The sequence below is a fragment of the Sodiomyces alkalinus genome, assembly GCF_003711515.1.
Source record: "Sodiomyces alkalinus F11 unplaced genomic scaffold SODALscaffold_4, whole genome shotgun sequence".
NCBI classification, from domain to species: domain Eukaryota; kingdom Fungi; phylum Ascomycota; class Sordariomycetes; order Glomerellales; family Plectosphaerellaceae; genus Sodiomyces; species Sodiomyces alkalinus.
The window spans coordinates 47,178-69,806 of NW_021167082.1; the positions used below are offsets into that span (position 1 = coordinate 47,178).

General features: G+C 55.9%; 11 protein-coding genes across 11 annotated transcripts; 6 read left to right on the forward strand and 5 right to left on the reverse strand.

Moving 5' to 3' along the window:
- Positions 1–41: 41 nt before the first annotated feature.
- SODALDRAFT_378023 (hypothetical protein) lies at positions 42–1,329 on the reverse strand (the record flags this gene model as incomplete). Its single annotated transcript, XM_028614951.1, has 7 exons — positions 42–309; positions 418–509; positions 587–663; positions 862–942; positions 1,037–1,100; positions 1,182–1,244; positions 1,283–1,329. 7 exons carry the CDS (start codon positions 1,327–1,329, stop codon positions 92–94), a joined length of 642 nt encoding a protein of 213 aa, XP_028466682.1. The 3' UTR covers positions 42–91.
- Positions 1,330–1,696: 367 nt separating this feature from the next.
- SODALDRAFT_276738 (hypothetical protein) lies at positions 1,697–4,246 on the forward strand (the record flags this gene model as incomplete). Its single annotated transcript, XM_028608031.1, has 11 exons — positions 1,697–2,066; positions 2,098–2,201; positions 2,298–2,707; positions 2,775–2,900; positions 2,971–3,141; positions 3,239–3,438; positions 3,540–3,587; positions 3,664–3,780; positions 3,856–3,894; positions 3,975–4,121; positions 4,209–4,246. Coding segments are annotated over 11 exons (1,770 nt in total), but the record flags the coding sequence as incomplete, so codon positions are not given.
- Positions 4,247–4,670: 424 nt separating this feature from the next.
- SODALDRAFT_332316 (hypothetical protein) lies at positions 4,671–6,568 on the forward strand. The gene has a single exon (XM_028611678.1). The coding sequence runs from the start codon at positions 4,944–4,946 to the stop codon at positions 6,186–6,188; it is 1,245 nt and encodes a 414-aa protein (XP_028466684.1). The 5' UTR covers positions 4,671–4,943; the 3' UTR covers positions 6,189–6,568.
- A 345-nt stretch (positions 6,569–6,913) lies between these two features.
- Positions 6,914–7,447, forward strand: SODALDRAFT_147361 (hypothetical protein). The gene has a single exon (XM_028606825.1). It carries the CDS (start codon positions 7,043–7,045, stop codon positions 7,361–7,363), a length of 321 nt encoding a protein of 106 aa, XP_028466685.1. The 5' UTR covers positions 6,914–7,042; the 3' UTR covers positions 7,364–7,447.
- Positions 7,448–8,219: 772 nt separating this feature from the next.
- Positions 8,220–13,049, forward strand: SODALDRAFT_343997 (hypothetical protein; the record flags this gene model as incomplete). The annotated part of the gene is made up of 3 exons (XM_028613145.1): positions 8,220–8,896; positions 9,025–10,309; positions 10,343–13,049. The coding sequence occupies exons 1-3, from the start codon at positions 8,398–8,400 to the stop codon at positions 13,047–13,049; spliced, it is 4,491 nt and encodes a 1,496-aa protein (XP_028466686.1). The 5' UTR covers positions 8,220–8,397.
- A 734-nt stretch (positions 13,050–13,783) lies between these two features.
- On the reverse strand, positions 13,784–15,667 carry SODALDRAFT_309979 (phosphatidylethanolamine-binding protein). Its single transcript, XM_028609121.1, has 2 exons — positions 15,123–15,667; positions 13,784–14,978 (listed from the first exon to the last, which is right to left on the reverse strand). The coding sequence occupies exons 1-2, from the start codon at positions 15,649–15,651 to the stop codon at positions 14,125–14,127; spliced, it is 1,383 nt and encodes a 460-aa protein (XP_028466687.1). The 5' UTR covers positions 15,652–15,667; the 3' UTR covers positions 13,784–14,124.
- A 512-nt stretch (positions 15,668–16,179) lies between these two features.
- On the forward strand, positions 16,180–17,616 carry SODALDRAFT_332320 (50S ribosomal protein L4). The gene has a single exon (XM_028611679.1). The coding sequence runs from the start codon at positions 16,201–16,203 to the stop codon at positions 17,167–17,169; it is 969 nt and encodes a 322-aa protein (XP_028466688.1). The 5' UTR covers positions 16,180–16,200; the 3' UTR covers positions 17,170–17,616.
- A 219-nt stretch (positions 17,617–17,835) lies between these two features.
- Positions 17,836–18,256, forward strand: SODALDRAFT_147374 (hypothetical protein). The gene has a single exon (XM_028606826.1). It carries the CDS (start codon positions 17,885–17,887, stop codon positions 18,116–18,118), a length of 234 nt encoding a protein of 77 aa, XP_028466689.1. The 5' UTR covers positions 17,836–17,884; the 3' UTR covers positions 18,119–18,256.
- An 872-nt stretch (positions 18,257–19,128) lies between these two features.
- SODALDRAFT_249026 (hypothetical protein) lies at positions 19,129–19,392 on the reverse strand (the record flags this gene model as incomplete). The annotated part of the gene is made up of 1 exon (XM_028607407.1): positions 19,129–19,392. A coding segment is annotated over one exon (264 nt), but the record flags the coding sequence as incomplete, so codon positions are not given.
- A 937-nt stretch (positions 19,393–20,329) lies between these two features.
- On the reverse strand, positions 20,330–21,133 carry SODALDRAFT_332324 (hypothetical protein). Its single transcript, XM_028611680.1, has one exon. The coding sequence runs from the start codon at positions 21,116–21,118 to the stop codon at positions 20,420–20,422; it is 699 nt and encodes a 232-aa protein (XP_028466691.1). The 5' UTR covers positions 21,119–21,133; the 3' UTR covers positions 20,330–20,419.
- Positions 21,134–21,494: 361 nt separating this feature from the next.
- Positions 21,495–22,294, reverse strand: SODALDRAFT_332326 (hypothetical protein). The gene has a single exon (XM_028611681.1). The coding sequence runs from the start codon at positions 21,992–21,994 to the stop codon at positions 21,551–21,553; it is 444 nt and encodes a 147-aa protein (XP_028466692.1). The 5' UTR covers positions 21,995–22,294; the 3' UTR covers positions 21,495–21,550.
- Positions 22,295–22,629: the final 335 nt, after the last annotated feature.

Genomic DNA, 22,629 nt, shown 5'->3' on the forward strand with positions numbered 1-22,629 from the left:
CCGAACACCGAAGGGAGGTAATTAATCATCCGGGGTTAGAACTTAGGTGAAAGGGGACACTCCCCGACTCTGGAGCACACGCCTGCAAGAATCATGATGCGGTGTGGGTATGGCTTTTCTTTCGGGATAGCTGCGTGGGTGTGGATGGCTCGAGTGAGTCGAGTCTCGAGTCGATGAGAGCAGCATCCCAATATTTCCCGCAGTAAGCGCTCCCAAAAGTTTTGTCCATGCATAGACCGTGATCACATGGAGAGCAGAAGGCGCCTTCAAACCCCTGCTGCGCCCTGGGGCCTGGGCCCCTGCTCGTCCCTTGGCGAGGACAACAGTTGAGAGCACGAGGACATGAACTTACCTGGCAAGGCCCCTATTGAACGTCCAGGGTCCTCATTCGTTGGCTTTCACAAAATCATAGCCCACATTCCGAGAAAACCATTCGACCTGGAAGGGTCTGTTCGTCTTCGCTGCAGAAAGTCCTGCAGTTGAACCCTCGCAAGAAGAGCCTGAGCATGCTGCATGTCCACAGTCCATCTTACCGTCTTACCGTCTTACTCTTACCCCACCGCCCGAAGTTCGGAACCGAACAGACCCTATGGGACACGGTCCGACCCATCGGGCCCCCGCCGGGTATTTCCGTGAACCGGTGTCAAGCTCTAATATCAGTGGCTGTCAACGACGGAGCGGGGACTGCAAGGAACCAGCATAGGTATGGTACTGGAAGTAATAGACTGGCACTATCGATTTTTCCTTTTTCCTGTTGGAAGCTATATCGGTAATGCAATGAACTTATCAGTGATTGGATGAAACCTCCCGGGCACCGGCGCGTGTGCGGACAGGGATCATGGTTCTGACTTATACCCGCACCCACGCGGGGGGCCCCGCGGGCCGCGGCCCCCGCCCCCACACCGACCCGTCACTGCGGCAGCCCTGGTTGAAATAGGGGACCTATCAGGAACTATGCCTGGGTCAATATTGTACCTAATACTTTCCAGGGTTCAATATTGTCAAGGCTCGCGAGGTAAAGGATTGCCGTTGTCACAAGCTTGGGTTGGGTCAGGGGCTCAAGTCTCAGGATGACAAGATGGATCATGGTCCATGGATCCCTGGGATCAAAAAGTTAACCGCCCATGCAGCATTGCAGCCTAGGTATACCGTACATATGTGCGTGACTCGTGAGTAATTACTTTACGATATCTCGAAGCATAGGGTGGACCACTGGACTCGGGTGGAGGGGTTGCAACTTGCGGCTTGCGGTTTGCATGGTCAAAAGTCCCGCCCCCAAAACCTTCGCTCCTGATGCTCTGTCTTCCTGTACTTCTGGCCTCTCGCCATCTTTTGCGCCGTCCCTCTGGTCTTTTCTCTCGGCACTAGAGTCTAGGAGTACCGGGCCATATTCTTATACTTCCAACCAATTTCTTTTTATTACGGTCGTTCTGCCTTGGCTGGAGCTGATCTCTGGTAGGCAAAGGAACCGTCGAGTGAACATCATGAAGGCCACTCAACTTCTGTGGGTTTCAGCCCTATGGAGTCTATCCAGTGCTTCGTTTGTGTTGTACCGCGGAAGAAATTTAGGAGAATGGGCCGAGGAAAGAGGTGTCTCAACGTCTTGTATGGCGGCTCTGTAAGTTCCATCACTTCATGCCATGGACGGACCATATTAGGCCTGCTTGCGTGAAGGTGTGTTAACCCGCGAGACAGGAACACAACGCTCGACTGTGAGGACACGTTTCTGGAGGATATCATCCAGCTTGAACATTTCCAATGGCTTTTGTCCAACATGACCGAGGGATGCACGACCTCGTGTGAGACCGACATCAACCAGTGGGTGTCCGACGTCCAGACCGAATGCGCGGGGCAAGAAATGAGGGAGATGGGCAACATTATCCGCCCGTGGTCACTGCCGTTGATCTACCAGCACAAGTATCAGCTCGGATGCATGAGAGGCAGCGCATCTGAGTGGTGCTGGCTGGACAGTCTAGAGTGGGAAGGCAGCGAGATCCCCACCTACGACGAGGACCTCTGCATCACAGGCAAGCAAATTTATTCCAAGTTGAATCAACGGATCCCGAGTCCCCGCTAACCATATCAACTTCCTTGCAGGGGATCCCGATTTCGATGCCGACGTTTGCTTCGAAGAGGGGTTTGATCAATATGCCGTCGAGGCGGACGACGTGAGACTGACCAATCTCTATGATGAGGAGCTTGTAAGTTGCAGAGATACCAGAGCATGGGCATTCCACTCCGTGTAGCGCCCGCGGCCCTTGCCCCGCGAACCCGAGTCCTAACGTCTCAACTTCCAGCTCTGCAGTGACTGCTTCCTCAAAATCTTCCATCACCGCCTCCTCTCGCCCGTGCTAGAGATTGGCGACTTCACCGACTACCTCATCGAACAGCACGGCGAGCTGGAGACATTCTGCTCCACATCCATGCCTTTGACAACCTCCTCGCCAGAGCTCTTCCTGCGCACCATGCCCATCCCCACCCCGACGACGACAGGCAGTGCGCCCCCGGTCATGACGACCTGCGCGGGACAGCTGATCGAGCCAGAGCCGTCCCAGCTCTGGTGTGACGCGCTGTCGGTGCAATACAACGTACCCACAGGTGACCTGATTGTGCTCACAAAGGACTGGAGCTGCCGTCTGGACGAGGAGATCTGTGCCCCCCCACCGTGCCAGCTCCAATACATCGGCTTTGAACAACTATGGACCTGGTGAGCAAGAACAACAACCAAACCTTCTACCATCTCTTCTTAGAGCATGAGCTGACACAGCAAATAGCGAGTCCCTCCGTGCCCTCATCTCGACGGCGGAGAAAAACGTGACGGAGGCGGAGTTTGCGGCTTGGAACAAGCGTATTGTGGGCACCTGTGACCACGTTCGAGGTGACCAGTATATCTGCGCCGGGTACGTTCCCTCATAACATACGTTCCAGGAACAGGGTAGTTGGGCAGTCGCTGACATGGCAGAGAAAAAGGCCCCCTGGAGGCGAGTACGAATTCCCTTCGCCGATATACGCGCCCACCTCGTCGGCTTTTTACTCCACGGCGACCCCTGCTCTTCCCACGCACTCCGGAACGACGGAAAGCTGCGGCAAATACTTCGACGCACGCGCTGGCGACACGTGCAATGGCATCGTCTTGCGAGAGTACGTCACAAGTCAAACCCCAAGATCCATCCCAACCTCTCGCTCATTCTTAGCGGAAATCGCTGACAAAGGGGTTTTCGGGCGGGGCGTGGTAAAGGAGCATCACGCTCGACCAGTTCTTGGTGTTGAATCCCCAGATTTGGTCTAACTGCACTAACCTTTGGATGGACTACTCGTACTGCGTGGCGCCCGTCCTGGAACCCCCCGTGAGCGCGAACGGGGAATGTGGACCCGACAACGGGCATGCCGTCTGCGGAGGCTCCGGGCACGGCATCTGCTGCTCGTACGCCGGGCAATGTGAGTTGCAATTGGTCTCTCCCGTTACCTTTTTCAGATGGTGCCCTAGGGGGCCAAAAGAAAAGAGAAGTCCAGCGCAACTCCGCTAACACTCCTTGTAGGTGGTTCCGGGATAGCATTCTGTGGTGCCGGGAACTGTTACAGCGGCGGTAAGACAATCCTCTAGGCTTCCTGTCCAGTCGACTCTTTTGATATAATACGGGCACTGATGGCACGAACCTCTAGAATGCACGGATCCCTCCGATAATGTGAGCGAGGACGGCTCTTGTGGCCCCGACAATAACGACTGGGTGTGTGGTGGAGAGAGCGGGTGGGGGAATTGCTGCTCAATCTACGGCTGGTGTAGGTGACCCCAACACTCGCAGCACTCTGCAGACCTGTCATTTCCGATGTTTCCCACTCGCTAACAAAATGTAGGCGGAAATTCCGAGCTGTATTGCGCTCCAGGCTCGTGCCGTACGTATCTATCCTCATTCCCGCCCTATTCTGACTCACGGCCAGGGCGGATAAGAAGCAGACACTGACATTTGCTGAAGATAGCGGACAATGCGACACCGACGAAGGCGGCCCTTCCGTGGACGGTTCTTGTGGGCCGTTGTTCCCCGGCGACAAGGTGTGCGAAGGCACCCATTTCGGTGACTGCTGCAGTATTTATGGATACTGTGGTTCAGGTCCGGGCTACTGTAAGTGGCCCTCTGCTCTGAAATTGAAGAGAGGATCGATGCACCTGTCGTGACTCGTATCGCAACACAAGAACTAACAAGCCAAAGGCGGAGCCGGAAACTGCCATTCGGGCGACTGCGACTGATCGCGGAGAGGCAATTCAGGTCGTGAGAAAGGAATTTGACGAGTTCCGGAATATTCTCGGGTATGACTCGAAAAGAGTCGATATACAGTCGATATACGGTCGATATATCATGACCATTATGTAGATGTAGACAGTTGGAATAAGCCCAAGGATGTGGTGAGTCTGCGCTGTGAGAGACCTTTGGGAGTGATGTGAGGTTAATATTTAAGCACGTGACTCGCAGTGACAGGAAGTACCTGATATAGACGTTTCTTTCGTAGGAGGATAACGTGCTTGAAAAGGGTTCATGTAATTAACAGATCTGTCCGATCAGCACGTGGAAATAACGTAAGCTACTGCTTCTTGCAGTCTGCCCTCTCAATACCTTAAGGTACCTTAGGTACCCAAGGTAGTTCTCGTTTGTTCCTTGACCTATGGATTCCATCGACAAACCATCACCGAGTCAACAAGGGCTGGAAAAAGACGCATCCAGGTCGGATGCGAGCAGGACGCCAAGACATGGAACCCCGGCCTAGTGCGTAATTATTATTTCGTACAGGAACGTGGTTTCCCGCAGGTCCCAAGCCCCAGTGTCGACGTCTGCTTCTGCGTCTGCTTCTGCGTCTCTCCCACGCCTGAACGTGGCCGGCCACCCATGACCTAATAGACCACGCCTCTCACAGCCTACAGGAGGACGCAAGCGGTACCTGCCTTTATCATGGACATCGCCTTCGACCCGGTGCGATGCGCGGAGCTGCACAACCAACTCCTCGCAAAGGCCATCGCGCACATCCCCGGCGCCGCCGAAGAGGTGGTGCGGGGGGACGTGATCACGCGGCTCCTCGACGTCGCGCCCGAGTGGGCTGACATGGACGCCCCCGACGAGGTGCCCATCTACCGCTTCCTCTCCCTACTTGACAGCTACCGGCCACTCGAGGTCCGCCTCACGCCCGAGTTCTGGCAGCCCGTGCCGGCCTATTTCTGGAATGACCTCTACCAGGACCTGGACAGCCGCGATCTCATCCTGTTGTACCCGGACAACACGAACACCCCTATCATGGACGGTGGGCTCTTCCTCAACCTCGACACGAACCTCGTCCATTGGGGCCGTGTCAACGTTCACCCCCTCCCGCCCGACGAGTCCTGGGTGCCCCTTGAACTGGCCCTGACCAAGGCCCTGGACATGTGGGAGTGCGGCAAGTTCCACTGTGGGCCCTCGCCCTTCAGCAGCGAGGACACCCTCTCGACACGGCCCTGGACAGAGCGAGATCTCGAAGACGCCGTGTCGGCGTGGGACGAACTCCTCACCGCCATCCGGGACCGTCTTCCCCTGCCACCCGACGCCCCGAGACCGCCCATCCAGGACCCTCTCCCCTCCAGCCTAGTCGAGCAGTTCGACCTAAGCCCCTTCGCAAAGGCCTTCCTGACCACGGCCAAGCGCCCGTCGTTCGCCTACGTCGCCCCCGGCCACCTGACCACCTTCACCCGGCAGAGCTTCGCGGACCTCTACGCCGCCGAAACCCCCGACGCCCCGCGTCGCGCGCAAAACGCAAACGCCGCCGCCGCGGACGAGTACGCCTCTCTCGTCCTCCCCGCCACCCTCGCCGCCGTCCCCGAGGGTGCTGCCGATCCGTCCTTCGATAAAGACCACGGGCATGCAAAATTTACTATCAATCGCCGCGCCGGGTTGTATACGGACCCGACGATGGGCTTGCGCGATGCCGATAGTGCGTGGCTGCTTACTGCCGAGGGCTCTGCTCACCCGGTGCGTTTCGTGGGACAACGGCCCTGGGGTGCCCCTCGCGGTGTGCGCTTTGCCGAGATGTTTTCTGTCTGGGCTGACTGGGTGCGCGATGGTGTCTGGGAGGTTAGCATTGAGGGGGTTGCTACGACGCATGCCTGGTTTACGGATCCCGCCACGGCTGAACTTCGAGAGTTGCAGTGGACGGAAACCTGCCGGTAGGGTGGCGTGGCGTGGCGTTGGGTTGGGTTGGGCTGGCTGGGGATCCGGGGGATGGGGCACTCATCTGTTAGGAAATATGGTACTGTTCACCTTCGTAGGTAAGGGGAAGAGGGATGAAATTCTTACCTGTACAGACTCTAGAAGTCTCAAGGGATGGGCTTTCGCCAAATACGGGGACTCAATAACTTCGTCAATATGGAACCGAGTCGGGATCTCCGGATAGATCATAGCTGATATGGCGCGGAGATCTGCTACCGTATCCCGATGTCCCGTGGAACAAAATCGCATGGTCTTTACATACATGGACTGGATCCCCATGTCCAGTATCATCTAGACAGCCCACGTGCAGTCTATTAAATTAAGAGAGTTATTTGCAGCAGCCTCAAAGCTATATTTTAAACATGGTTGAGACGACGTGGCTTTGATACCTACATGTATTTTTCTCGGCCATTTGCTTTTTGTTAGCATCTAGTAAAATAGCTTCAGAACACATTGTATCTTGATAAATACTTATACGACGCTGGATGCCTGTCTAAAAGTGTACCCGGCTTTATAATTATTTCCAACACGTACACCGATAGATGTTTCCACCACCCACCGAAGCACTATGATCCTGACATTGCCCCGGAAGTTTATTGAATCAGCCGAGTATAAGAATCTGTGCTCTTATTTTATTCGCTAGCTCTTGGCAGTATCTCGCTACCTATACTCTTAACGTAGATTGGGGGTGCGATAAAAGTGGTGGTGTACGGAGTCGGGAGTACACAATGATGTAGGTGGGAAGTCTAGTGTCATCAAAGGCTTCATTTAAACCGCCAAAACTATTGCGAAAAGACCAAGAAACTTGGGGTAAAATGGCCTCATTTCGATTGGATGATTTTTGTACCTTTTTTTTTTTTTTTGGTGTGAGTGGGTGTGGGAATTGTGGAAAGGACGGTGTTGGGTTTGGGTGTGAGGCGTCGGGTGAGATAACACCAGAACATCCATCATCAAAAGGATCGCCAAACATGGGAAATAAGGGAAAAAGTATAAATAGGGAGGCCCCCCGCTCCCTTAGACCCTATGGATCCCTCAAGTTGAACTGGAAACAAATTGGAGCGGAAAAGCCTGTCGATTGTTCATCTCTATCTATCAGCGACTCTTTAAAACTTGGGTCGAGTTTCCGGAGCTGTTGAAGAGGCCAAGGTCCGAAAGGCAACATGCCGAGTCTCCACTATTTCTGTAAGGCAAACAGAACGATAACCTGAACTCTAAACCACTGAACTGCAGAAGGCCGGAAGGGGCGCATGACCCACTTTATTTTCCGGGAATCCAACAGCCGTGAACTACCTACCTACCGGTACCTACCCGGCTAACGCCCCGACCTTTATCGACCACACCAGCCACGCCAGAGATATCACCCAGACATAAGCCACAACATCCATTGGTGTGTGGCTTATCAGTCGTGTTTGGCTCGTTCCCCGCGTCACCTCCGTTCTACGTGTTCCTGGCACGCGTCGACGTCGAGTGGATCCACTCTTAGAGTTCATCTCAACCGCTTTTGCGAAGTACCTAGTACACTACCTAAGGTACTCCGACTTCGTTGCCCTCCTACGTCACTCGCTGATAGGATAACGACCTGCAACGGCACCCATTTGCTTATTCAGATACACCATTTTAATCTGGTCTCGACCCCTTTATCTTTTATATCTTCTTGCCTTTTGGCTTTGTTTCTACCTCTTCCGACGACAAATACGGTGGTTTGACTAGTTCTCTTCCAAGGTACCTCTCTTGGGAGAAAGTCTTTCTTGCCCGTGTCAGTGGCCGTTAGGTGGCCCATGTCCCTTGCATTTGCATTCCTCATAAGGTACCTAACTTTTGTACTGTCACTTGGCTCCACCCACCCAGTCGCCAGGTGAACGCGCTCGGACGCGACTCCGAGGCGGCATATCACGAAAAAGAAGGAGCGGTACGCCGTACCTGCCTTGGTGCATACTTCGTGCTTTGTTCCTTCCCGCCTCCCGAATTCCAAACGCTTTTACCCTCGTACCACTCGTACCACCGTACCTTTCGTACTTTCTTCACCTCATCCATCTTGGAAACTCTTCTCGGCACCTGTCATTTGCCTGCGTTCTTCTTCTCTCACAAACGATTCTTGACTCTCAATCTCGAATATCTCCCTCCTCTTTCTCTTCCCCAACCACGCCTCGTCTCATTGTCATGGTGCCGGATGCAATCCATCTTCTCCCTCTTCCTTCATAGACCCTATCTTGCTCTCCGTCCCTCCCTCCGTCCCTCCTCTTTCTCTAGACTCTCTAGACCACCTCTTCTCTCGATATCCGACACCACACCATCACCAAGCATCCGGCATAACCGCAACGTATCGTCGTCACTGCCCATCACTTCATTTCCTCGCCTTTCTTTTTGCTGGCGACCGTGGCTTGCAGGTTGCCGTTCTCCATCTTCGCCTCTGCCCACCATGGCGTCTCCTGTGCCCATGCCGTCCATGGGCCATTGGGGCGCCAATGGGCATCAGCAACTCTCGGAGTTTCAGCAGCAACATAATTCACAAAATGAGCAGCCTCATACATCCTACCAGCAGCCGTCTCAATCACATCCTCAACCTCAACCGCAACAGCCGCCACAGCAACAGCCGCCGCAGCAACAGCAACAGCCACAGCAACAACAACAACCAGGCGAAGATGGTCCTCAATTGAAGCTTATGGGGCGTACGACTACCCCTTCCTCACTTCTCACTTCTTTCTCCCTTGCCCCAACTGCCCCAATCGTGTTTCAAGCCCCAGTATCTCATCAGAATGATGGGCCATGGGCCGTGGCTGACCATTTCCTCCCACAGTCAAAGTCAACTACACCATCGATACCGATACCCAGGCCAATTATCTAGCCCGCCATCCTCGACCTTTAAATGTCCAGACCATCTCCATAGACCAGACCAACCAGATTGGCCTCGTTGACCTCAAAGCGTGTGTCCGATGCATCGCGAACTGCAGCCCCGAGCTTCTCTCCCACCCAGGCGACTACACCATATACGCCTACGACTTCTCCGAGCCCGAAATCCCACTCGTCGGTCAGGGTATGCTCTCCTCCGTCCTCGACGCCGACTCTTCCGACTCCAAATTCGTCGTCGGCCGCGTCACCAAGAACATGTTGGCCGTCTTGGGTGGTGGTCTCAAGGAAACCCTCGAGACCAGGTTCAGGTTGCTCTCCACCCTTAGAATCCCGAAACCCGAGTCGAATTCGAACTCGACCTACAACTCGAATGCAACTCCCAACCCGAACTACCGCCCCGAGTTTGGCCGCTCCGAAAGCCAACTGAGTGTCGACCTTCCTCCCTCACACAACCAAGGCCCCGAGCGGGCCATGACACCCACAGGGACTGCCGAATGGAATTCCTTCTTGCAGTCGAACCCTCAACTGGGCCACCAAGGCCCGACTAGCCATATTCCCCCTTCCGCACCTGCTCCTTCACAAAACCGCGCCGAGTTTCCACACCCCCTTCAACCTCGCCGTGACTCCTTCGGCCACCCTGGCTCGTCGGCTCAAATCCCTCCTCCCGCCCCACCTGCCAGCACCAGCACCGCCGCTAGTGCCGGTGCCCCTGACTGCCTCACCAGGATTGCACCGACACCCGTGGGTCCGGCCGAAACTGCAATGGACTCTGCTGCCAACCCCCCTTCACGCCCTTCATCGAGAGCCTCGAACAAGTCACGCAAGAAGGCGCCCAGCGGCCGGCCACGGGGTCGTCCAAGGAAAAATGCCGCCCCCGACATGCCCGGTAGTACGTCTGGCTACGAGGATGGAACTGATGCAGAGGAGGGGCTCCCCAAGAAGAAGAGGGCAAGGATCTCCAAGGTCGTCAAGAATATCAACACCCCTTTCGGGGGCGGTCCCGATTTGCTACGCGTGGCTGCTAGCACTTCTGGCTCCCTCCGTAGCCTCCGGCCTGCTGGTCCTATGGGCGAGGCGCCACAAGGCAACCACCTGCAGGAGGTTCCTAGAGCCCCCACGCCTGTCCCCGACGGAAGAGGAGCCCCGGCGAGGGGATCGTTTGGGATGAGAGACGCGCGCACCGAGATCCGTCGACTGTCTACCCTCAACCAGACAGCAAACCCAGCGGAACAGTCTACTTATTGCGACGCCATATCCCCGCCTAGCCAGGATGGTCGTTCGCCCGACTCGGACGCCGTGACGCCCATGATGTACTCGGATGACAGCGCTGCTCTGATCGGGTCGTCTCCCCCGGTCCCGCGGATAGCGCCCTACATCCGGTCAAGTCCTCCCCCTTCTAGTCCCATCCTACCCCCCATGCCGAAGCCGCAGTCGCAGCCAGATTCTGGCTTCATGAGCGGTGGCATAGACGATGTGACCGAGGAGCCGTTGAGATCAGTTCAGCCAGCACCAGCACCAGCACCAGCACCTGTAACCGCACCAGCACCTGTAACCGCACCCGCACCCCCACCTGCACCTGCTCCCAAGAGGAAAAGGTCTCGATCTCGCGACACGTCTCACATTCCTATCCAAATCTTCGAGCTCCGACAAAGTCAAGGTCTCTCCAGCGATGTCGAGATGGTTCCGTACGGTAGTTCAGGTCCGCGGGCCCCGACCTCTGCCCCCGGTTACTTTCGTCCACTTCCTCCTGCATTGGAGCGATCCCAAAGCGATAATATGCGAGCCGCCTTGCCTCCTCGCCCTCCTCCTCCTCCTGCCGCCCTTCCGTCACCAGTTCCTCCTCCCCCAGCACAAGAGAAAAACGAGTCCCCGTCGCAGCCAAGGGGGCCAGCTACGGCGGGAGAGGGGGACGTGCAAATGTTGGATAGAGGTGCTCCAGCGGAAGAGCAGCGGTCAGTGGAATTTCGGGAGGGAAGTGGCTACGCTGGTCCCGTCAATGGCGAGACCACCGTCGCTTCGAATGCCCAGTCGGAGGATGTGCCAGTTGAAACAATTGAGAAGGTCGAGGATCAGGAGGGTCAGGAGATTCTCCGACGTCTACGCATGGTCGTCGGAGAGGAGTCGACCCCTTCCGGAACAGCAACACGCGAGAACGATTCCGAATCGTCATTTACCCTACCGCCCGCCCCTCTGCCAGCCGCAACTACATCCCAACAGCCCGGGCCGCTGTCCCAGTCAACGCCGTCCACATTCCGGCCGCTAACCCTTCCGCCCATCCCCGCGAGCGATCCGATCGGGTCCCTGGCGCTCCCTCCGATGCCGTCCCAAGAAGCTACGTCCTTCTCGGAGGCCATCTGTCCACCAAGCGATGCGCCGCAACCGTCCAAGTCGCCGCAGCCGGGACCCAAAGCAAGCAAGAACTACGTTAAAAAGGCGTCGATTCGGCAGAAACTTGAGGAGGCTATCAGGAATGGCGAGATGCCCCCGTATTGCGGTAACTGTGGCGCCATTGAGACGCCGACGTGGAGGAAAGTGTGGACACAAGACGTGGTCGGCAGCCCGGAATTCTGCGAGTTCTCCGAGAAGCCAGGCAGGATCACGGCCATCATCGTACTGGAGCGGGACGACGAGGACAAGATCACCAAGTACCAGATGATCAAGAAGAGCCTTGGTCTGAATGAAGACAAGGCGGAGTGGACCGATACGATTCTCTGCAACCCCTGCGGTATCTGGCTGGCGAAGTGGAAATGTCAACGACCCGCTACGCAGTGGGACAAGGACCAGAACCGTCTTCAACGATCGCGGCACCGCAGAGGGACCAGTAGTACGGGACGAAAATCGCGATCTCGCTCGAAGAAGGCGGGCTCAGCGGACGCGCAAAGGCCTGTTGCCGCATCGGAAGCCAATGTTCCTCAGACGGACCCTATCGGGCCTGCAGATGGCCAACATGGGCACCCCCACGACGAAACCGGAAGCCACTCGGGAAGCCAATGGGCAAACCAGTCGTTCGCACTGACGGAACAGAGCGGAGTAAGCGGTTCGCGTTCTAGAGAGGCGTCGCTAGCTCTGGAAAAAGTTCTGCTGCAGATTGATTCCCAGCCGCCTTCGCGGGAGCACCGCTCCGGGCCCGGCTCGACTCACTCGAGAGGGAGCGGTACGGCCAAGAGCCCCATCAACCTGGAGGACGCGGACCACGACCACGATATGCCTGATATGGGCAGCACACGTCGGCTCTTGTTTCCTTCGCCCCGCAAGGATGGCGTACCCAAGGTGCTGAACGACGTGGCCATCAATATCGTACAGACGACGGAGAACCAGCGGGGACTCAAGGAGGCGATGCCGGAGAAGGAGAACGTGGACATCAGCACCAAAGACGCAGATGGAACTGCCCTCGCTGACGATGAGGATCTCGAGGCCCTCTTCCGCAGTCCGATGGCCCGGCCTTCTACCCCTCCACCAAAGTCGAAGAACCCGAACCAAGGTCCGTTCAAGACTCCGACGCGGCCAACGCCTAGCCACCGACCGATTACTAGGAGTATATCGCGCTCGATTCAGTCTAAGCGGTCCGCCAAGTCGCCAGGCCAGGCAGCCATACAGCGAACGCCCACGAGGACACCGCGGTCTGCGCTCCGTCTCCCATTAACCGAGAGCCCGACGCTGCGCAGGAGCCCTCGATTCCAGCACGACGAGGATAACAACCTCCTCGAGACGCCCATGACTAGGAGCATCAACCAACTTCTCTCCGAAGCACACGACTTTGACGTGGGTGCCAACTTCGACCTTGACTTGACCCACTTTACTTCATTCGACGACGATGGCCAGAATATGCTCGATTTGGGCCATTTACTCGACACGGACGCGGCACTGCCTAGATCGTCGCCACGACGGCGCGATCAGGAGGCCCTCCCATATGACGAGGCGATCTGGAGTCAATGGAGTGAGGCCGGTAACCAGGAAGACGAGAAGGAGTAATCCAAGGCGGCTCACATTCTTTTGACATGCCTGCACCATAGCAAGGGTTGTACAAATACGAATATCGCGAATGCATTACGACTACACATGTTGCATCTGGGTCATGGCTGGATAAGGATTTCACTGCCTGATCTATTAGGTACATGTTTGGGTATTCCCTGTTTGTCAAGACACCTTATCCAATCCAAACGGAATAGGTGGCTGGCATCAATGGGGGTTTCTATTTTTTGTATGATTTTTTTTCCCCTTCGCGTTTTAGGTCTGTCACTTGCGGCGGCCTGACGTGGCCGTCGATGGATATGGGATATGCGTGGCGTTGGAGGTGTTCATTTTAGCCGTGGACATTTCTTGTTCGTTTGAGCTGGGTTTATAAACAGCGTCTTGCTTTACACTGCGTTTGGGCGGAAAAGGGCAGCTTGTCTATGTTACAGTCCGCATGGGTACATGTATGCTTGGCCATGCCATTCATGTCTTCTGGGCTCAGGTCTGGCGTTGCCAGGCCAAAATCCGATTCTACCTTACTAGCTAAGGCATCTCCATATGTATCCGGTGACATGTGTGACACGCCTGACCCATCTCTTGCCTGATTGTGCTGTTTTCATGAGTAGTGGCTTTTTGTGTAAAATAGATGGATGCCATGAGATTTGGCGACGTTCACAGTAAATCCGGAGTTGTGACACGGGAGGTGATAATCAAGTCGGCACTCACTATAACCGCAGCGTGGACGTCGTAATGGGGCAGATTAATTCCTTGTTCTACATGAGCAATTCTATATTCCAGGTCCCAACTAGAACCAACAACCGCGCATTTTGTGAGATGGCGCGGTTCAATGTAGGCGTTACACAATACAGATGATATATTCTACAAGTACATTCCCAGGCGCTGAAGGAAGCCGGGGGGTGTTTTGTCTCCGTTCGCCTCCCCCCACATCACTCTGCTCCAAGCCGTCAGGGATAACGACCATGATCGCTGGAAAGAGGGAGGCGGCGTTGCTCCCATAAGCATGAGCTTCCCTCCCACCGACCGACTCGTACAGATAGTTCCGACATGAGAGACCAATGCCATGCATGTCTCCCTAACCTCTCCTGCCGCCGCCGTCGCCGCGCTTCTTGATGATCCAGCCCTTGGCGTTGGACAAGCCGCGGATTCGCTTGGTATACTTCCAAAGATGGCGGTACTTGGGGCCCTGGCGCTTGGCCTCCCAGCCGCGCAGGGGCTTGGGCGGCTTGAGCGAGCGGACGCGGGTAGGGCGGAGCTCGACGTCGGCGCCGGGGACGCCGGCGCGGCGCATGACGTCGGCGGTGGTTTCGTCCCAGGCGGCGCGGAAGAGGGTGAACCCGGCGGGGCGGAGGCCGAACTTGTCGCGGAGGGACTTGAGGGAGAAGTTGTGCTCCGGGGTCTTGTTGGCGGCGTAGAGGCTCCGTAGCTTCGCGACGTCGAGGGGGCGGCCGTCGGGCTGGTCGAGGACGAAGATGGCGAGGCGGTGGTAGGGGGACCCTTTTTGGGCGAAGGCGGGGAGGTAGGGGACGGCGACGTGGTCGGCGTCGGGGAGGCGGGAGAGGGCGAGGGCGGGGTTGGTGGGCGACAGGGGGATGTTGGCGGCGAGGTAGTGGCAGCGCTTGGTGAAGCCGTCGGCGGCGACGTTGGGGACGTCCGGGTCGAGGATGACGATGGTGACGAGGCGGTCGCCGGCGTCGAAGGGCTGGATGCGCAGGCGCGGGGGCACCTCGGTGATGTCGCTGGGGAGGAGCTTGCCGGCGGGGACCTTGGCGCGGCGGAAGAAGAGCTGGACGTCGTATTGGGGGGAGAAGGTGGGGAGGATGTCCGGGGTGATGTGGAACTGGGAGATGCGCTGCTCGATGATCTTGCGCTCGTAGGCTTCCCAGCGGCGTTGGGCGAGGTAGCGGTAGATGGGTTTGTTCATGTCGCCTGCACGTTTTTTCGTTTCACGTCCCGTTAGCCCCAGTTGTACCAGTTGTAAAATATCAAGAGGAGATGGAGAAGAAGAAACGGGAAAGAAAGGGGGAAGACTTTGAAAAGGAGCAAATAGGGAAGGAGAGAGAGGGTATTTACCAAGTCCGTCCTCAAACCTCCTCTTGATGCAAGGATCGTTAATGTCGGCTTGAATCTTCAACCACTCAATGTGCTGACGCAAACTCTGCAGCTTCATCTCGCGCTTCTTCTCTCCACCCTTGAAGAGCGAAGCGTCCGCCTCTCGTATTTTCCGCATCTTCTCCACCTCGGCCTTGATGGCGGCAATCTTCTCTTCCCTGTCTTCGGCCAGCAACTTCCGGGCCTCCTGGAAGGCCTGGTAGGGGAGCTGCTCGAAGGGGATGTTCTGCGACGTGCGGATGGCGTAGCGGCGACGGCGACTGCCTATGGGCGGGGTGCCGGCCTTCCAGAGGTCCTTCTCGGCCCACGGATGGACGGCGGTGTTCGGGTCCAGCTCGACGGGGTCGACCTCGCCTTCGGGCCGCTCGCGGACGACTTTGTAGACTTGGGCGGATGCAGGGGAGGAAGTGGTGAAGGGCCGGAGAGGTGCGGCATCTTGCCGAAGCAGGCGCTGCGCCAGTGGCCTTCCGACCTGGCGACAGGATGACATGATGCCGGGAAAGAGGAGGGGGGGTTTGGGAGGCCAATTGAAGGCTCGATTGGCGATCCCCTGGGAGGTGGTGAAAATTAAACGTCGTCTCTGGTCGGAGATTCGGGGGGTTTGGTTTCTCTTTGGGGAGAGGCGAAATTTGAAAAGCAGCACACGCGACTTGACGGGTCTCCACTAAAGCTGTCGACTAGCATACGTACTATTGGTCCAGTACTACGGAGCCGTATAAATAATTAACCCGTAATCACAATGTGCTTAGTCAGGATTCGAGCATCCGCCAAATTTTTGGTCTCGGGAAAGAAAGTGAAGGGAAGAGAGCATTTTTAAATGATCAAGTCGATTGTCGTCGCTTCACCAACCAACAATCAACAGCCCTCTGTCCAGTTTCAGTAGGCTGGCCACCCGATCCAGGTAATTCGATACTCCGGCCAATTGAGACAACCAACTGTCATCTCAACCATGGCCGGACAGGGCATTCGGGGTCTCAGTGACGCCATGAAGGGCCTGAGCCTCTCCGCGAATGCAGCCGGCAGCGTCTTCACCAGATGCATGGCCACCGCCGCACCAATACCGCCCATTATGACTACCCTCAAGTCTTCCTCGTCCAAGATATCCTCCGAGCCCTGGACACCAGGTACGCACACCCTTGATCTTTCGTCGTCTCTTTTTCGTCATCTCGTCCCATCTCAACTACAAAGCAAGATACCCTCACTAACGCATGGCCCATGGTCTCCAGTGTCAACCGTCCCCGTCACCATCCACGCCTTCCCCACGCTCGCCCCCCGCTCCCTCGAATCCTACTCGACCAAGCACCTCTACCTCCCCCTCCGCCGCGACCTCCTCCACCTGGCCGTCATCTACGAAGCCGACGCGACGCGGCAGGGCACCGCCTCGACCAAGACGCGCTGGGAAGTCGCCGGCTCGCACCGCAAAGTGCACCGGCAGAAAGGCACGGGCAAAGCCCGCGTGGGGACCAAGCAGTCCCCCATCCGGGTCGGCGGCGGCGTGAGCCACGGGCCCAAGCCGCGCGACTTCTCCACGCGGCTGAACCGCAAAGTCTACGACGTGGCCTGGCGCACGGCCCTCAGCTACCGCTACCGCCGCGGCGAGCTGCTCGTGTGCGAGGACGGCATGGACCTGGCCCTGCCGCGCGACTTCACCACCTTGCTGCGGGGCGGCTTCGTCGCCGACGAGCTGGCGGCTTCGTATCGCCGGAAATGGGCCGAGCAAATCCTCTTCGCGAACCAGTGGGGGAAGCCCGATGGGCGGACTTTGTTCGTTACCGGGTCGCGCCGCCCGGGGCTGTTCGACTGCATGCATGATGCCGGTATGCATGGCCGCTGCCTCGAGGTGTCGGATGTGGATGTGAAGGATCTGCTGGAGGAGGGCCGCGTGGTGGTGGAGAGGGCCGCGCTGCGGGAGATGTTGGAGAACCACCAGAGCGACCTGGTGAGCAAGATCTTCATCAATGGCCTGTCGCGCAGTGGGCCGCCTATTGGGGAGCCTCTGGTTGCCTGAGTTCTTCCGTCTTTCTGTACATGATTACGGGGATATCGACGTTGGGGAGTGATGTACGTTCGGAAGAGGAGGGACCGAAAGGGACGGACGGGGGAGTGTGGGTGTCACTTCCCCTCGCTTTGTTAAGACACGTACCGTACCGGTCTTCTTTTCAGCATACACACATGTTGTAACAATATTGGACGGAGACGGGCTTGTCGTTGTTGGGGGTGGTGAGCTCGGAGGATATCAATTACCTTAGGTAAGGTAGGGTGCTGTGTTGAGCTGTACATGTACTTGTAGGAACAAGAAGAGCTCGTGCCAACTTGTACTGCGCTTCACTGTAGGTGTGCGTCTCATGAATGTATAGGTACTCGCACACGATTGAGCTTCTTGACTGGAACATACCTAGGTACGGTAGCCCCTGGCGATGAGCTCCTTTCACTGTCGTAGGGAGAAACAACGGCTGTACCTATATTACATAAGGTAGGGTGGCCAGCGTGACTAATCCACTGACCCTGGCGAGGGACTCCGTCATTGTACCTATCCTCCAAACGTCGATTTGTCGATGGTCGTAGAGCCACACGATCCCCGATGGTCGTCCACTCTCACGGGGATCGAGACGGCGGTAAGAACACGCATACCTACCTATCTGCTCAGTACACCAATACAAAGATGCTTAAATTAGGTATTCGGCGGCTTTGGGACTGCGATTCTCAGATTCTACTTTGCACCTATGGATCGAACGTTGCCCTCTTTTTCTTTAATTTCTCTTCTTCTTCCCATTATCCATAGTCCAGTCGTGCGGATCCGGACTTTACTCCGTTCTTCTCCCTCGATTCTCCTCCAAAGACCGTCTCTCCCAATCATATTCTACATCACGAAGCATCCAGACATGGGAAACGACTGTTCACGTGAGCAAAGTTCGTCTATTCTCTTCTTCTTCGCCAAACCCGACACCCCTGGTTAGTGGGCGTCGTGGTCAAACTCAATAGCAACGACCCTCGTCTTAGAGGAGAGGTGAGCTGGGCCCCCTTTTCCTTTTCCTTTTCTTTTCCATTGTTTTTTCCTCTCTCCCTTTCTTCCCCTATTTTTTTTCTTTTTTTTTTCTTGGCTTTCTTCGTTTTCCTTCGTCGGCTTGCCGTCTTTCCATGGCAAAAAGTCCCACTTCTGTGGTTGAGTCCACAGACTTCTTGATATATTGATGGGCATAATGATACCCAAGTGAGATTTCGCAAGGCGACTCTCAATAGGACAAAAACATCCTACTCAACACATATTCGCCGTCTTGTCCCACGAGCCCGAAATCGCCGTGGCTCTGATAATATGTTCCTTTTTCACGCCTCGCGCCTCGCGCCTCAACGCCGACCAACCAGTGACTCCCGAGCTTCTCTTCTCCGCCCTGTTCGTCGAAATCGTAATCCGTGAGAATATGACTTTCAGGGTCCAGTTGGCCTATGATTCCGAAACGCCCCCACCACAAATCTGCTTGAAACCAAGCGACCTGTGCCCGTCGGGGGGGGGAAAGGGGGGGGGGGTTCGTTGACATGTAAAATTGCAGCACACTCCGTCGTCCTTCTCGCTCTTGCCATCATGGACCGTCGCCGGTCCTCGGGGGGAGACCAAAGATGGTGTCGGGCATATGGTCATAGTTGATATCTCCCGTGCTCCCCGCTCTCGTCGGTATACTTCCGGCGTGGCTGGCAGCAACAGGCGACGGCGACATCATCATAGCTTTTGCGCGGCAGGATTCTCGTCAGCCGCAAGGAACCCCCAAAGGAAAGGGCGCCGATCACCATCCGCCACAACCCGTTCTCCCCGTTCCCCCATCGAAACATCTCCCTTCGCTGCCCGACATTTCTTTCTTGATCACGTACCGTCAAAGGAATGGCGCGTCGACGCCACTGACGGTGGACGCATGTCGGCAATCCCCGAGTACCCGGCAGCGCTGGCCTGCGCATGGCCGTATCGTTCGGCGGCCTTCTGGACGAACCGCTTCGCCTCGTTATCCAGCCACTGGTCGATGTTGGGATCGTTACAGTGCGCGTGGGAGATGAGCTCGTTCTTCATGCGGCTGACCTCGTCCAGCAGCCCGTTGTACTCCCGCTGAAGCTGCAAGTGCTGGTTCTCGAGCCCCGTCTTCGTCTCTTGTAATTCCGAAACCCACTCCTTTTTCTTCTTGCGGCACTTACTGGCCGCCATGCGATTCCTCTCCAGCACTTTCTGTCGTTTCGGGTGGTCGTCTGCGACTTGTTGTGAAGAACTGGCCCCGCTTTCCCTCTTGCTCTGCTTCTTCCGTGGCGGGTGGTGGTCGCATGGCGGCTCGGTTGATTCGCTCGACCGAGACCTATGAGTATGGGAAAAGGTGCTGGAACCTGACCCAGAACCTGAGGCGAAAACTGAGCCGGAGCCGGCGCTGTGCGGTGTTTCGGAAGTCGGCCTTGGTGGGCGCGTACTACCGCTGGGTGCAGCCGGCATATTCATCCCCCTGTCCTCAACCATCGAGTTGTAACCAATACCATACCAGTGACCGTCGACCGAACCATCGGCCAAACTTGGCTGTTGTGTCGGCCATGAAGAAGTCATTGTCAAATCCGAGAAGTCCTGCGGCATTCCGCCCGTGGGCTGGTTATACAGCACCATGTATGGGGCGCCTCCGCCTTGTCGGGCGGTAATCTGCGGGTGGTTTCCGGCCCTCGGCGGTGTCGGGAGGATGGCAAATCGAATCTCCAGGGGAAGAAAAAAAAAAGGAAGAAGAAGAAGGGAAAGGGGAGAGACGACGATGAATTCAGATATCCGTCACAAAGTAGTGACGGCTCTTCCTGGTCGGCTAAGGTAGTCGATGTGTGTCGAGTCAATTTCCTATTCTGGATCGTTTGTGCTTCACGATCTTACGAAACGAGCGGTGTTTCTCTGATTGGTTCGATCTGTTGTGGTTGGACAAGGCTCTGACCGGCAGTGACCGAGTTGAGGGAAGAGATACGGGTATCTTGAGCGTTCAAATTGAATATTCGTCGGGGCCAGTCGCCGTCGTCTGTTCAGAAGTCAAGAAAGCTGCGCAAGTGTACTCGAGATTTGGATAGATTCGAAAGCGTGGTGGATGAAAGCTGTGCAGATGCGATGAGTCGTTGTTTCTTTCCCCGCGAATGCATATACAGAGGATACAGACAAGGCAAAATACGGGCGTGTTGTAAAAGGGAGATGTGTAGTTGAAAGTTCAACGATACACGACCCACTGCTCAGATGCGGGCAGCAGCGCAGCAGTCTTCGACTATCCGTTGTCGAGTTCTCTCCCACCGATAGTCGCAAAATGCTGCCAAGAACGCGCCAGGGTTTGGGTGTGCGAATAGGTATGTCTGTGTCTTGTCTTTCTGTCTTCCTCTCTGTATCTCTCTCTCTGTGTGTGTGGAGTTGTGGTGCTGGCACTAGTCGATGGGGCTACTATTCCGCACAGGTCAATGGGTGCAAGGCGCAGGACGCAGCATTGGCAACCGGAATAGGGCGGCTGGGCGTTTCTTAGGCCAAGTTCAACAGACAGTAGCGACCTCGCTCTGTTCTGCCCTTCGCCCAGGGCAAAAAAAAGACGGTCGATTAGCGGCTCGACAACAGGGTCTTCCGGGGTGACTGGCCATCTCGAACGCCATGGTTCAACGGTTAGCGAGCTGCGGTCGTGTCTTTCTTTTTCTTTTCTTTTTTCTGCAACGAAAGAGACGGTGAATTGAGAAACCCGGGCAGACGAGGAGTACGAGTATCCGTACTTTGGTACGGATACAGGATGGGGACTGTTCTGGTTCTGGTGGATAGTAGGGGAGCTATAGCCGCGAGCTAAGCGGAACGGGGGAGGCGGGTAAGCAAATCCCGATGATAGCAGAGGTAGAATACGATCCTCAAGGGAGGCAATGACGTAGGAGGGACGGAGGGGACGGGGCCCGGGGAGACGGAGCATTGAGCGCAGTGGGCCAATGTCCATGATGTACAGGGGAGGTACAGGAATGGCCCGTGGGTGAGGTAGCGCTAACTACCTCCCACTGCCCTGTTGTCTTGCTGCCTTGGCTGCCCTCGCTGCCGGAAGGAGGCTCCATCAGCCCCGCGGGGAAAGGGGGGGGGGGGGGGGGGGGGGGGGGGGGGGGGGGGGGGGGGGGGGGGGGGGACAAGGGAATAGGAGGGTTGGAACGCGGAAGCACAGAGAGCATGGACTCATGGAGCATGGTAGACAGTTGGCTGTTGGTAAGGATCGCGAGATGGGGAATGGGAGGATGAGGAAGTGGGCGACAGAGAGACTGATACGAGCATCAGAGATATCCTGAATCAGGCACGCACCTAAATTAATTGTCCCGCCAAAGAGGGTTCCAGACACTTTTGACTGCGTGGAATGATGACGAGCGTGGGTGTATGAATAGATTCAAGAAACTATCTTTGTATTTTGTTCGTGTTGGCGGGATGAGGTGGTTGAATAGGGATCACGCACAGAACGATTCAAAAGACGAAGTATGTATGGATTATACAGGAGTGGCAGAAGGGATGGTGAAGCGATGAGTGTAAGATGGTGACGGGAACAAAATGGGAAGGGGCGACGTCCGGGGTAGGGACGATTGAAGGGGACAAGATCTTGTCTCAACTTTCGAAGTATTCGCACGAATACTGCGTAGGGTACCAGAAAGACCGCCTCCTGGGCTGTTAGAATCCTCATATGCGTGCGGCAAACATATGTACCTATGTACTTCGTACATACAGGCGTGGTGTTGGAGTGTCGGTTGGACAAGGGGTCGGAAATGACGGGAGACAACAGCAGCTGTACGAAAACCAAGGCACGAAGCGGGGGGGGGAGGGAAGGAATAAGGTACATAGGTATGGAGATTTACTGTAGGTAAGGTACGTTGTAAGGTTGCTAGCTCGTTAAGGTAGCTCAGGGAGGAGATGAAATGGTAGCTTTATTACAGAGTAAATGGGTACAGGCCGGGAGTCGAGGATAAGGTAGGTAGAAAGATAACAATTTAGGGTCCCCGACACACCCACAGGTATTTGCCATTGCCGGAAGAATGGGCAATGCAGATGCCCATGGCCTTTGGCATAGCAGGTGGACGAATGGAAGAGTGGAACGAGGAGAGAATGCTCCGGAGACCCATACTTGTTCTCCACTTCGGACCCCGTTTTGTTTCGCCCAGATCTGTCATGGTCCACGAGCACGAAGTACTTTTCTAAGGTACTTTACCTTAGGTACTTAGGTACGATAGGAGGTAGCGACGACGGAGTGGCGTGGCAGCAGCAGCTCTCTGATAAACCGTTCACACAACATCCGTGTATCCCGGGTTAACGAAGTCGATATACGGAGCAAGGTAAAATAGCCCCAATAATTATCAGGTCGTTGAGTACAAAAATAGGAATATTTCGCTTCTCTTAAAAAGGCTTCAACTCGTCTATAGGTACGCATATGAAGCAAATAAGGTACTTACCTATCCGTGTGCGTCTCTTCGACCAAGC